This window comes from Nerophis ophidion, linkage group LG14, assembly GCF_033978795.1.
Source record: "Nerophis ophidion isolate RoL-2023_Sa linkage group LG14, RoL_Noph_v1.0, whole genome shotgun sequence".
Lineage (NCBI taxonomy): Eukaryota > Metazoa > Chordata > Actinopteri > Syngnathiformes > Syngnathidae > Nerophis > Nerophis ophidion.
Genome location: NC_084624.1, coordinates 37,517,782 through 37,530,946, shown reverse-complemented (window position 1 = coordinate 37,530,946; position 13,165 = coordinate 37,517,782). Strand labels below are relative to the sequence as shown.

Here is a 13,165-nt window from a genome sequence, read left to right as displayed (position 1 = left end):
GTCAAAAATAATTAAGTACATATAATAAAGTACATAACTTTCAGCTGCCTCCATATGTATTTGTTTTACCAGTGGGATTGCACTTTAAGTAAAATAAGAATGTTTTACAACTGTATTGATACTTACATTGACTTTGTCAGTTAATACCATAATCAAACATGAATACTTTCAGTCCCAGCTGGGTAAAAAAAGACAGCCTTTTCTGTCCCAAATTACTCTTGTGAATCAAAGAATCCTGCAATGAGATGGCGACTTGTCCAGGGTGTACGGTGCCTTCCGCCCAATTGTAGCTGAGGTAGGCACCGCGCCCCCAAAGGGAATAAGCGGTAGAAAATGGATGGATGGATGTATGAATCATAAAATCAGCGCTCCATCGATCATGTTTTTTTTTATTGTGGTCTGAGTAAGTATACTCAGGATTGATTGAACTAACTCAGTTTAGCTGTTCTGCAACCCAACACTCAGAGTTAAACATCATAGGGAAAATCAACTCAAACTTGAGGGTTAAACTTGGAGTTTGTTGACTATGCAGCATATGGGAGATTTATTAATGTAATTTATAGTGCTACTTAGCGATGCACTCAAGGCTAAATATTGCATAATATACACAACAACAACACCCAAGTTGTAAGTTTCCTAAAGAAAATATACACAAATGACAAATAATACAACTAAATCATTCATAAGGAGGACTTTATCGTTTATTTTGGTCCCATCAACGAGAGCGACATGTTCAACACAGCAGCAACGTTTCTTTGCATCATTGCAACTATTTTCTCTTTGTGTTAGGAACTCTAGAATAACTTTCACCAAAATCCCTATTGTAAACATTTCCACAGGCGAGAACATTGCATGCATGTGACATTTTCACTCCAATTTCACTTGACTTCTTGTTTGCCCACCATGGGCTTGAATCTGAGGCAACAACGGGATGTGACGTGAATAACAGCAGTAGTCAAGAGAGTGCATGACCGGCAAATGAATATTTAAATTATCGCCACAACCTTGATGTTTCTATGTTATTTACACTACACAAACTAACACAAGGTGCTCCCTGCTTCTGGAGGTGCAGCCAGCACCTCACATTTACAGTATGTTATTGTTGGTGGTGGAGCTGCGAGGTGACGGTAGTGATTCTACTCAATGCTGTCTGTTGTGGTTTGTACTTGCCCCTGTCGCAAAGTGCTTGCACATGTGGGGTTCAATTGGTTCTGTACAAATGCTTCTAAACCTTCTCCACTTGTAAAGTGCTTGCATATAACTTTGGTTGTGAATTAGTATGAAAATAAAACTAACAGGACTTTATACTACATGAAGATTTTAGTCTAGTACAAATGTACTTTGAATTGACCAAAACATATATTTATGTAAAATCTTTGAAACTGTGACATATTGTGACAAATATTTCATGTCAGACTTGCGGTAGAAATTTTAAGGATAAAAGCCCAAAAGCGGTATTTTCTTGTTTTCTATAAATTTATTGAAAAAATATAGTAAAAAATATATATATATTTATATATAGCCTGTAACAATTTAGCTTACCTGACACACTGACACTTTGGGGAAATCTTTTAGGAACTTTTCACGACCCCACGTCAAACACAAAGCGGACTGGGACACTTATATAGTCTTCTTATGCATTATTTCATCCATTTTGAATAACATGATTCCGTCTTTGCTGTATTGCCTTTTAAGTCCAAACCAGCTGGCACTCAAAACAGATTGGACGACTTTCTCTGGGAGGGGGCGTGGCGTCTGCGTGTGTGTCGCAGAAGCAGCTGGCGGTCAGGACTGGAATACTCACACTGTTGACATGGAAACGTCTCTCCGGTGTGATGGCGCCGGGCGTGAAGATCCAAACTTTTCTTCTGGATACTAGCAATAAAAAAATAGACAAAAATGTTGGTATGCAGTGTGTGTGTGTGTGTGTGTGTGTGTGTGTGTGTGTGTGCGTAAATGTCTTACCTGCGGTAGTCACAGTGTTGACACTTGTAAGGTTTCTCTAAGCTGTGAGTTCTGGAGTGTCGCAGCAGAGAACTGCGATCAATGGACGCATACGAACACTCAACACACTTGAACGGCTTCTCACCTACACATGCAACACACACACACACACACACAAACACACACACACACACAAACACACACACACACACACACAATCAGTGTCAGCAGCTCATGTCAACTTAAGTTGTGTGTGTGTGTGTATGTGAGACCTGTGTGTGTCCTGATGTGTTGCAGAAGAGACTCCTTCAGTCGGCTCCTATAAGAACAGTGAGGACATGAGAAAGGTTTGTCTCCACTGTGGACCCCCAGGTGGCGCTGCAGTGTCACTTTGCTAGAGAACTTCCTGCGAAGGGAACAAAAACTTCTCTGATTGGTCCACGTCAGATGCGGGGTGGGGGACAGTGGGTAATGACGCCACCTGTGACAAAGCGAGCAGATGAAACCAGACGATGACTCTTCTTCTTCGTCTTTTTCGTCGTCATCTTTCGATGTCGCTGACAAGTGGCTGTGGCAACAAGTCCAAAAAAGTGAGTCAGCTGCAGGGATGATGTCCCAGCTGTCAATCATCACCTGTCTGGGTGCGTCTTCTTCTTTTTCCTGCTGTCAGCTGATCGAATCAACAGTTGACTTTTATCTGCAGCCGACATGTAAATATTAACACTTATTGATCACAGATCTATTCTACTTTCTAAAAGATTTTCACCTGCGTTCTCGTCTTTTGAACAGTCCTCTTCTATTTTCTCCTCCTTCCTCCTGCGGCGCTTCCTCCAATCAGGCCTTAGTTCCACCAACCTATTAGGTGTCGGTTTGCAGCAGACGGTGCCACTTGATGACTTGTGACACTTGTTATGCGCGTCCATCAGCCGCCTGGACGGCAGCTTCACCAGACACACGGGACACGACAGACGCCGTCTTTTGGCGTCTTTCCGGGTGTCCATGCGCGTCAGTTGGTCCGAGTTATCAGCCAGATGCAGTTTGACAGAAACGGGCGGCAAAGGCGTACGGGCGGCGGTGATGCGGCAGAGTCCGAGCGTCTTCAGGTGGGCGGACTGCGCCATTTCTTCCTGAGTGGCGGGGGTGTCAGTGGGACCGGGTAGTTCCTCAGGCGTCCTTTTTAGAGAGAAGATGGACTCGTCATCCTCAAACAGACGGCTGACCTGCAGGAAATACATGCCCATTCGGTTAGATCAGTGTTTTTCAACCACTGTGCCGCGGCACACTTGTGTGCCATGAGATACATTCGGGTGTGCCGTGGGAGATGATCTAATTTCACCTATTTGGGGTAAAAAAAGTTTTTCGCAAAACAGTAATTGTAGTCTGCAAATGATGTGTTGTTGTTGAGTGTCGGTGTTGTCTAGAATAACCGTGTAATACTCTCCCAATTCAGTAGGTGGCAGCCGGTAACTAATTGCTTTGTAGATGTTGGAAACAGCAGGAGGCAGTGTGAAGGTAAAAAAGGTATTTAATGCTTAAAAAATAAATAAATAAATAAAATAAAAAATTAAAAAAAAATGGTGAGTGTCCCTAAGAAAAAGCATCGAAGCTTAGAGAAGGCTATGCGGAACCAAACTAAAACTGAACTACAAAGTAAACAAAACCAGAATGCTGGACGACAGCAAAGACTTACTGCGGCGCAAAGACGGCGTCCACAAAGTACATCCGTGCATGACAATCAACAATGTCCTCACAAAGAAGGATAATCCATCCATTCCCTACTGCTTATTTCCTTCGGGGTCACGGGGGGCGCTGGAGCCTATCTCAGCTACAATCGGGCGGAAGGTGGCGTACACCCTGGACAAGTCGCCACATCATCACAGGGTAAAAACAACTGAAATATTCTTGATTGCTAAAACAAAGTAGATGCGGGAAATATCTCTCAAAGTAAGACATGAAATGGGGCCGTTTAGCTCGGTTGGTAGAGTGGCCGTGTCAGCAACTTGAGGGTTGCAGGTTTGATCCCCGCTTCCGCCTTCCTAGTCGATGCTGTTGTGTCCTTGGGCAAGACACTTTACCCACCTGCTCCCAGTGCCACCCACACTGGTTTAATTGTAACTTAGATATTGGGTTTCACTATGTAAAGCGCTTCACTTCACTTCAACTGCTATAGGAAAATGCCAAAAAAATAGGAGCGCAAGACAAGAACAAACATTACACACAGGAAAACAGCAAAAAAGTCCAAATAAGTCAGGGTGTGATGTGACAGGTGGTGACAGTACACCTACTTTGAGACAAGAGCTATAGTGATGCATGCTTGGTTATGCTTTAAAGTCATATCAAACAATTGCGACGACTTTTTACGGTCAACTGAGTTTTGTTTTTTAGTGATTTCTGCTGGTGGTGTGCCACTGCATTTTTCCAACGCAAAAAATGTGCTTTGGCTCAAAACAGGTTGAAAAACCCTGGGTTAGATGATGTCACGTGACGTATATTTTGTGCGCACGTGTTACCTGCAGCCCTCCCTCAGTGCTGATGACGTCACAGGTGGGCGGGCTCATGTTGTCCAGCATGTTGTAGAGCAGGAAGTCCTCATCGTCCTCACTTTGTTTGGCCTCTGCCAGGTCCAGCGGGAAGACCAACGCCGCCTGCCGAAGCCCCGCCTCTTCGGCCCGGTCCATGCAGGCGAGCGAAGTGAGGGAAGGGGGGTGGTGCCTGAGCAGCAGGTGGCTGCTGATGGTGGTCTTCAGGTCGCAGGTGAACTGGCAAAGCTTACAGCGGTAAATCTCCACCAGGAAGGATTCTGCCAGGCCGCTGAGGCCATCAATCATGTCACAGTACAGACTGGCTCTAACAGCGCCGCCGCTCAGCTGTAACGTTACGGGACTGACGTCACGGTAACGTTGCTTCCAGCTTGAATTTGTGACGTCACCGCCGGCCGCAGGTTCCGTATGTGACGTGTGCTGGATGTCGTGCCCTTTGACCCTGTAGGGGGACATTGTTCCGTCTGATGTCACTGACGAAAGCTCGGTTAGAGAAACGGAGTAAAGATGGAGGTCTGAGCCAATGGTTGATTTAAAAAAGGCAGAAATTGTCACGTGAAGTCTACGCGATCAGGCTACAACGGTGCTAATGGTAAAATGCTAATAAGGCGTCGCTGTGCTGATGCTAACATGCTAGCGGAAACTTTAATGACATCAAATATTTATATAAAAGTTGATTACAAAACATTCAAAGTGTCCCTGACTTTAGTGAAGTCGGTATTCCGTTGTTGTTGTTTCGTCATCTTTGTCTTCTTCTATTGCTTCTATATTCTTCTTCTGCCTTTAACTAAACGTTTGTTTGTCAGTGCTGCCCCCAACAGGCAGAAGTGAAAAGCAGTGTATTTTCTACAACAATCCAAGTTTAAAAGGATTAATCATCTCGCTTTTCGATTTTTTTGCTAAACACCGCGTGGAACATTAAGAATTTTGTCTTTTTTACAAATTGATCAACAAGTTCAGAAAGTTGGTTTGCCGAGATTTATCAATCAACCAATCAATCAATGATTATTTATATAGCCCTAAATCACTAGTGTCTCAAAGGGCTGCACAAACCACAACGACATCCTCGGTAGGCCCACATAAGGGCAAGGAAAACTCACACCCAGTGGGACGTCGGTGACAATGATGACTATGAGAACCTTGGAGAGGACAAAAGCAATGGATGTCGAGCGGGTCTAACATGATACTGTGAAAGTTCAATTCATAATGGATCCAACACAGCCGCGAGAGTCCAGTCCAAAGCGGATCCAACACAGCAGCGAGAGTCCCGTTCACAGCGGAGCCAGCAGGAAACAATCCCAAGCGGAGGCGGATCAGCAGCGCAGGGATGTCCCAAGCCGATACACAGGCAAGCGGTCCATCCTGGGTCCCGACTCTGGACGAGCGGTCCATCCTGGGTCCCGACTCTGGACAGCCCGTACGTCATCCATGGCCACCGTACCGAACCCCCTCTACAAGGGAGAGTGGGACAAAGGAGAAAAAGAAAAGAAACGGCAGATCAACTGGTCTAAAAAGGGAGTCTATTTAAAGGCTAGAGTATACAAATTAGTTTTAAGGTGAGACTTAAATGCTTCTACTGAGGTAGCATCTCGAACTGTTACCGGGAGGGCATTCCAGAGTACTGGAGCCCGAACGGAAAACGCTCTATAGCCCGCTGACTTTTTTTGGGCTCTGGGAATCACTAATAAGCCGGAGTCCTTTGAAAGCAGATTTCTTGCCGTATGGTACAATACAATCAGCAAGATAGGCTGGAGCTAGACCGTGTAGTATTTTATACGTAAGTAGTAAAACCTTAAAGTCACATCTTAAGTGCACAGGGAGCCAGTGCAGGTGAGCCAGTACAGGCGTAATATGATCAAACTTTCTTGTTCTTGTCAAAAGTCTAGCAGCCGTATTTTGTACCAACTGTAGTCTTTTAATGCTAGACATGGGGAGACCCGAAAATAATACGTTACAGTAATCGAGGCGAGACGTAACAAACGCATGAATAACGATCTCAGTGTCTTTGGTGGACAAAATGGAGCAAATTTTAGCGATATTACGGAGATGAAAAAAGGTCGTTTTAGTAACGCATTTCAGGACATTGTAATTTAAAGTAATATAAAATAATAAGTACACCTAATATTTGACTAGGGAGCAAAAAGTACTGGTTAATTAGTTTTAGGAAATAATGACTTGCGTTATGTTGTTTTATTTTTATTATTGAACAACCGACCACACAAACAAATACTGACTATACAAACCTGACGCTCTTCCAAGTTTCAACACATTTCAGCATTGCAGACATTCACAGGGTTGAGCAATCAACATCACAAACAAAAATTGTTAAAGAGAGTAAAGTAAGACTTGCTGTACGACAAGTACTTGAATCAAAATATCATAACATATGGAACAGGGTATGTATTTAAATAATGCAAAATTCCCCTGTACTTTATCTGTGCTACTAAAGGTTTGCAAAGGATATTTCACAATTTATTTATTTTGCAATTCAACGTATTTATTTTGTTCATTCATTAACCTGTATGGCAGCTTCAGGAATTATCTGACAAACTGGCCCATTTATTTTTTTTAATCTATTTGTACTTAAAGGCTGCTTGCTTCTTCAGTGGTAAATTGATTATATTTGTGACACACAGTAAAATAATGTAATTTCTTCCAGAAGCCATAAATGTACTTTATCTACTTCATCCGCTTTTACACAATGACACACGTTTATTACAAAATAACTTTTTATTTAATCAAGTTTTTTCCAGAAATAAACTGCGTGAACTTTTGTATTATTAAAATTCATTGGATTTTTAATCAAGGAGTATTGTTTTCCTTTATAATGAACCTTTTTTTTTTGTTTTAACTAGACTTTTTCTCCCTCATATTATTTTTTGGACAGTTTTAGGCGTCTCACCACAATCACCACTCAATTATAGCTTAATAACAGTTTTTTAGGTGAGTCAGAGTGGGCTGTCAACAACGTGCTGTTAGTTTAGTTTATTTATGTGGATATTTACTCCTCTACGTGGTATATATTTAATTTCATGTTATGTTTCTGATTTACATTTAAAGTTAGAACATAAGTGAGTGTTAAAACGTCCCTGTTTCCGTTCACTCCATGCTTTTATTGTGAAGATCAGTCCGCACATCGGCTTCCTGTAGTCGAAAGTCAAATAGCTAACGGCTAACGGCTAGTTGCGTGCGGGAAAGAAAGTCATCATCGTGACGTTCACCAGGTAAAAAGAACGGAACCACCGTCTTCTTTTGATGGTTCCGACCGCCTGAAGACGTCCGACGAAGTTGTTGGCTCTTTCGATCCGTCTCCATGGCGACGGAAGACTTTTACGAGGTGATGCTAACATGCTAACGTTCAAGTTCTAAACCTCACGAAGGTTTATGTGTGTGCTTGAGTGACGACTTTGTTCGAAGCATCTTCTAAAGTAATTTCAGCTCATAGTTGTGGACAGTTTGTTGAAAGTCCACACTGAAGCTAATTAAATAGCATGTACATTTGATAAAAGAGAAAGTGACGTTCGAATTTTGTCAATATGTATTACGTATTGTGTCGTAAAATGAATATGTAAATGAACTGTCGTCTGCCACAGGTGGAGAAGATCGTGGATAAGAGGAAGAGCAAAAAGGGGAGGGTGGAGTACCTGGTCAGGTGGAGAGGTTATGGCTCTGAGGGTGACACCTGGGAACCTGAGAGTCACCTGTCCACATGCATGGTGTACGTGCACGAATTTAATCGCCAGCAGGTACAGCGTCAGAGAAACACCACCTTGTTGCGCTCCACCCGCAGCTATCTTTGTGGCTCGGCCTCCAGACCCCACTGCGGCCCACCCCCAGACCCCAGCCAACCTCTGACCACGGGCCCGAATCAAACCTCAGAGGGTCGATCCTCCACTTTACTAAACAACCTGTCACACTCGTCGGTGAGTCCGATGTCAGCACATCTGGTCGGTCCCACCCGGCGCAGCCTGGACTTCTTCAAAAGCGGGATTAAGATCCTGGTCCCCAAGAGTCCCATGAATAGCCACTTGGACTCCGAGGACTCCCCCAGTGAGGCGGCACACAGTCTGGACGTTGGAGCCCGCGACGCCCATACTGTCGCGCCAGAGGTCGCCCTCCAGCAACCCACCGGGTTCCAGCTAGGCCCGGGGGAGGAGCGTGCTCGCATGGGGATCAGGTCACGCTGCCCAAACACCCAGGCCACGCCACGTTTGCCCATCACGCCTGGCGCCATGTGCTCCCTGAGTGGGACAGGTAGGAGTAAAGGGTCAAAAAGGAACATTACTTCTCATGCGACATGATTGGATGTAAGCCCCGCCCACACGGCTTTGTATTCTCTTAGGCGCCTCGGGAATGATGGAGGCCCTTACTGCTGGCAGGATGTCTGGGCCGCAGAGCTCGGTTACCGTGGTGACGGGCGCAACAGCAAAGCGCCGTCTGGAGGAGCGCTGCGCTTTTGACAAGCGTTTGCGCTTCAGTGTGCGGCAGACCGAGAGTGCCTACCGCTACCGCGACATCGTGGTGAAGAAGCAAGACGGCTTCACGCACATCATGTTGTCCACCAAGAGCTCGGAGAACAACGCCCTCAACCCTGAGGTATGCAGGCCACGCCCCCCTCCAAACAAAGTATGTTTTTTTTTGGTCATTTTCTCCTTGTTAACCAGGTGATGAAGGAGATCCAGAGCGCAATGGCAACGGCGGCATCGGACGACAGCAAGCTGGTGTTGTTGGGCGCCATCGGGAGCGTCTTCTGCTGCGGCCTCGACTTCCTGCGCTTCATCAAATGTTTGACGGAAGACAGGAAGAAGGAGAGCATCAAAATGGCTGAAATCATCAGGTGAGACGCATTCTTGGATGGTGCACTACTTCCTCTCACAAGCAGCTGCGCTGTTGATTCAAATACAGTTGTCGTGCGTCAAATATTGCAGATTTTTGTGTTATTAAAAAGAAAAAAGCATATATAGCATTTTTTTCTAAATTAGGTAAGTAAATTTTATTTATAAAGTGCTTGTCACAGATAAAATCACAAAGCACTTTACAAAACATAGGTGAAGTAAAACAACATCCATTCATTCATCTTCTACCGGTTATTCCCTTTTGGGGTCTCAGGGGGCGCTGGTGCCTATCTCAGCTACAATCGGGCGGAAGGCGGGTTACACCCTGGACAAGTCGTCACCTCATTGCATGGCCAACACAGATAGACAACATTCACACTCACATTCACACAAAACAACAATAAAACAACAATTCAATTAAAACAACAGGGGCAATCTCATAAAAAAGATACAAAGTGGATTAAAAATTATAGTTAAAAGGTGCATTATCTAAAAGCTTTATTAAAAAGAGAAGTTTAAAATGTTTCAACACAGTCAAGATCACGGAGGGACTGGTGCAAATTGTTCCAGAGTCTGGTAGCTATAGCCTGGAATGCCAGGTTTCCACGGATTTTAAAACAAGTTTTTGGGATCTTTAGAAGACCCTGGCCTGAAGACCAGAGGCTGCACCCTCAGGAGTAGTGGTATAGCAAGTCAGTGATGTACTGAAGGGCCCCACCATGCAACGCACGGAAAGTCAGGACTAAAATCTTTAACTCAAAGCGGATTTTAACTGGAAGCCAATGAAGACTGGATAAAACGGGGGTGATGTGGGCGGTTTTCGGTGCACCGGTCAAAAGTTTGGCAGCTGCATTTTGTACAGTCCGAAGCCTCTTTAGCGTTGACTTGTTGAAAAGAGTGAAAAGGGATTTGCAATAGTCAATGTGAGACGAAATGAACGCTTGGATGATCATTTCGAGATCCAATTTTGACAACAAATTTCTCAATTCAAAGAAATATTTCTGAGATGATAAAAACAGTTAATGGTCAGTTGACAACAGTGACCCTCCAAAGACATTGACGGATCAAACACAACACCAAGGTTTCTGAGGCTGCTTTGAACAAATTGAGAATTTCCAAGCATAAAATGGCTTAGTTCATCTAAGATATCAATACTACAGTAGGATTTCCCACGAAAGGAGACCAAACCAATCAGTGCATGCTTTTTAGTGTCATGGCTACTGATTGGCTCAGCCTCAGGCAGCATGACTACCGTATTTCCTTGAATTGCCGCATGGCATATAGTATGCGCCTGCCTTGAATTACTGCCGGGTCAAACTCGCTTCCCAAAATAATTAGCGCATGCTTAGTATTACCGCCTGGTCAAACTCGTGACGTCACGAGTGACACTTCCCCTGTCATCATTTTCAAAATGGAGGAGGCTGATTTCAATACCGGTAATTTGAAATCGCATGAAGGGAAGAAGATTAAGAGCTATTCAGTAGGATTTAAGCTCCAAGCTTACATCACACTCAAATTTTTACTGCATACATTTGGTAAGTCCCAGAGTGAGAAGAGGTTTTAAAATGATTAGCGCATGCTTACTTTTACCGCATGCCTTTTGTAAGATCAGGAGTGAGAAGAGGTTTTAAATTTATTAGTTCCCCGGTGGCAATTCAAGAAAATACGGTACATTGGAGTAAGATATGTTACTAAAATGTTACTTCATGTGTAAAGGACTCTCATAATGTTGAAAAAATGTATTTATAATATCATAAACAGGTTATTTGTGCCTTAGCCATGAACATATTTGATTTATAATTAATTATTCCTACTTTGTGGGAATTCATTTGCCAGAGTCATGTCCGGAACAAATTACGAGCGATAAACTGTAAATGAATAAAATAAATGTTACAGAACTGTTGTATTACTCATTCACGGATGTCATTTTGCTATTTTGCTGTAAGGAAAGTCAGTAGATGAATGTATATATTTGTGGGCGCTCTGATGTGGGAAAGGGGTAGGATTAAATAAGCTTTGCTTCTTCCTACTCCTTTTCGGACATGATGCGATGTAAGGTGATATGAAACTGTGTGATGTATTGTGTTGTAAATGTGCTCATGTTCGAAATAAACTATGAAAAGAAAAGAAACTAGGTGCAACTGTAGTTAATAATGGGCATGGAAACATTTGAAGGGGGATTTATTGAAAAAAAATTAATGAAATTCAAATAACTTTTAACCAGACCTACTCTTCCTCAGGACATTCGTCAACACTTTTATCCAGTTCAGGAAGCCCATCGTAGCTGCCGTTAACGGGCCGGCTGTCGGCCTGGGTGCTGCCATTTTGCCACTCTGTGACGTGGTCTGGGCCAACGAGAAGGCCTGGTTCCAGACGCCGTACACGTCTTACGGACAGACCCCCGACGCCTGCTCCTCCTTCACCTTCCCCCGCATCATGGGCCCGCCCTCGGTTGGTCGACCCATGCCAGGCTTACCTCCTAGCAGACACTCCAGGCTAACACAGGGAATGTTCTGTGCTTTTGCAGGCTAACGAGCTGCTTCTAAGTGGCAGGAAGTTGACGGCTCAGGAGGCGTGTTCTAAAGGATTGGTGTCGCAGGTTCTGTGGACGGGAACCTTCGCACAGGAAGTGATGTTGAGAATCAAAGAGCTGGTAGCAGTCGACTCTCTTGTGAGTCATGTGTACACACGCAACACGCTCACACGGAAGCTTTTTCTACATGTCTTCCACTTCCTGGCTGCAGGTTTTGCGTGAGTCCAAAGCCCTGGTGAGGAACACCAGCCGCAGTGCGCTTGAGCAAACCAACGAGCGCGAGTGCGAGGCCTTGAAGAGAATTTGGGGCTCGTCGCAGGGAACCGACGCCATCTTAAAGCACCTGCAGAAAAAGTCGGAGCTCTACTAGGAATCTTTTTAGGAGCAGAACTTGATTGTAGGAGAATAAACTGCAGTATGTGATAAGAGCTAAGCTAGCTCATTAGTTCACCTGAGTCTCCTCCATCCCAGCATGAAAGTCCTTAGAACTGGGTAGAAACGACGGAAACTGCTGGGCAATTGACTTTTGGGCGTGCTCCTGTCCTGGTTCACATGGATGCCATATCATTGTGCCTTTTACTGAGAGTGAACTTTAACCTTTTGCCCTAATCTCCTCTAACCTTAACGAGAAATGATGTTTTCATCTTTTCTGAAAGCGAGTGAAGCTGGGATAGGCTCCAGCAACCCCTCCTCCTGCCCCCACCGCAAGAGGGACAAGCGGTAGAAAATGAATGGGTGGATAAAAGACATGAAGTGACGTCGACCCCTACCGTTAAGAAAAACACCAACTTGTTCTCAAGTTTTAAATTATGATTAAAACTATATGGACCACCAGATTAAATATGTTGGAAAGTCTCGGCCATTTTCTAACTTTTTCCAAATGTAAAATGTGTGCAGCAGTTTTTGGTCATCAAATAGATGTCTTTATAGTGCCGTCAAACAATTACATTTTGTACTCAGATTTATGTGGATTTGGATAAATTACAATTAAATATTTTATTGTAAATTAATGGATTTTGCATTAACAAAGAGTGAAGAAAGACAAAGTACTATTTATTCACTTGACATGTTTATTAAACACCTTTAACATAGCAAATTGTGTTTTTTTTTAAAAAACATACCCATTCATTTGAACATGTTACTCTTCTGTATTATTGTCGTGCTATTTTGAAATAGATGTGCTTTGGTGAAAAAAAAAAAAACTTCCTCCTGCAGTACTTGGATTTTTGTTGTACTCATATTTCCTATGGAGCGGACCAACGTGCTGTTTAGCGTTGCCCACATCGACTTGTCTGTCACTACCACATCACCTG

General features: G+C 43.8%; 2 protein-coding genes across 4 annotated transcripts; one reads left to right on the top strand and one right to left on the bottom strand.

Annotated features, from left to right (window-relative positions):
- Positions 1-676: 676 nt before the first annotated feature.
- On the bottom strand, positions 677-5,278 carry si:dkey-154p10.3 (oocyte zinc finger protein XlCOF7.1). 2 transcript variants are annotated; one of them, XM_061920597.1, is made up of 7 exons: positions 4,455-5,277; positions 2,711-3,164; positions 2,578-2,641; positions 2,426-2,512; positions 2,217-2,350; positions 1,966-2,089; positions 677-1,875 (listed from the first exon to the last, which is right to left on the bottom strand). In XM_061920597.1, the coding sequence occupies exons 1-7, from the start codon at positions 4,938-4,940 to the stop codon at positions 1,713-1,715; spliced, it is 1,512 nt and encodes a 503-aa protein (XP_061776581.1). In that variant the 5' UTR covers positions 4,941-5,277; the 3' UTR covers positions 677-1,712. The 2 variants fall into 2 exon arrangements, with proteins under 2 accessions (XP_061776581.1, XP_061776582.1); XM_061920598.1 differs by having other exon boundaries at positions 1,728-1,875; positions 1,966-2,016; positions 4,455-5,278.
- Positions 4,492-12,948, top strand: cdyl (chromodomain protein, Y-like). Of its 2 annotated transcripts, none has more exons than XM_061920596.1 (7): positions 4,492-5,076; positions 8,078-8,738; positions 8,827-9,080; positions 9,149-9,321; positions 11,560-11,770; positions 11,847-11,990; positions 12,064-12,948. In XM_061920596.1, exons 1-7 carry the CDS (start codon positions 5,074-5,076, stop codon positions 12,220-12,222), a joined length of 1,605 nt encoding a protein of 534 aa, XP_061776580.1. In that variant the 5' UTR covers positions 4,492-5,073; the 3' UTR covers positions 12,223-12,948. The 2 variants fall into 2 exon arrangements, with proteins under 2 accessions (XP_061776580.1, XP_061776579.1); XM_061920595.1 differs by lacking the exon at positions 4,492-5,076 and adding an exon at positions 7,340-7,821.
- The last annotated feature ends 217 nt before the right edge of the window (positions 12,949-13,165 follow it).

Excerpts from the sequence above, each read along its gene's own strand:
- si:dkey-154p10.3 (XM_061920597.1), bottom strand. The coding sequence starts at position 4,940 with ATGTCCCCCTACAGGGTCAAAGGGCACGACATCCAGCACACGTCACAT. Across the intron at positions 3,165-4,454 it reads GCACTGAGGGAGGGCTGCAG|GTCAGCCGTCTGTTTGAGGA; the intron begins GTAACACGTGCG and ends TATTTCCTGCAG. Across the intron at positions 1,876-1,965 it reads CAACACTGTGACTACCGCAG|TATCCAGAAGAAAAGTTTGG; the intron begins GTAAGACATTTA and ends TTTTATTGCTAG.
- cdyl (XM_061920595.1), top strand. The coding sequence starts at position 7,798 with ATGGCGACGGAAGACTTTTACGAG. Across the intron at positions 7,822-8,077 it reads CGACGGAAGACTTTTACGAG|GTGGAGAAGATCGTGGATAA; the intron begins GTGATGCTAACA and ends CGTCTGCCACAG. Across the intron at positions 11,771-11,846 it reads GCATCATGGGCCCGCCCTCG|GCTAACGAGCTGCTTCTAAG; the intron begins GTTGGTCGACCC and ends GTGCTTTTGCAG.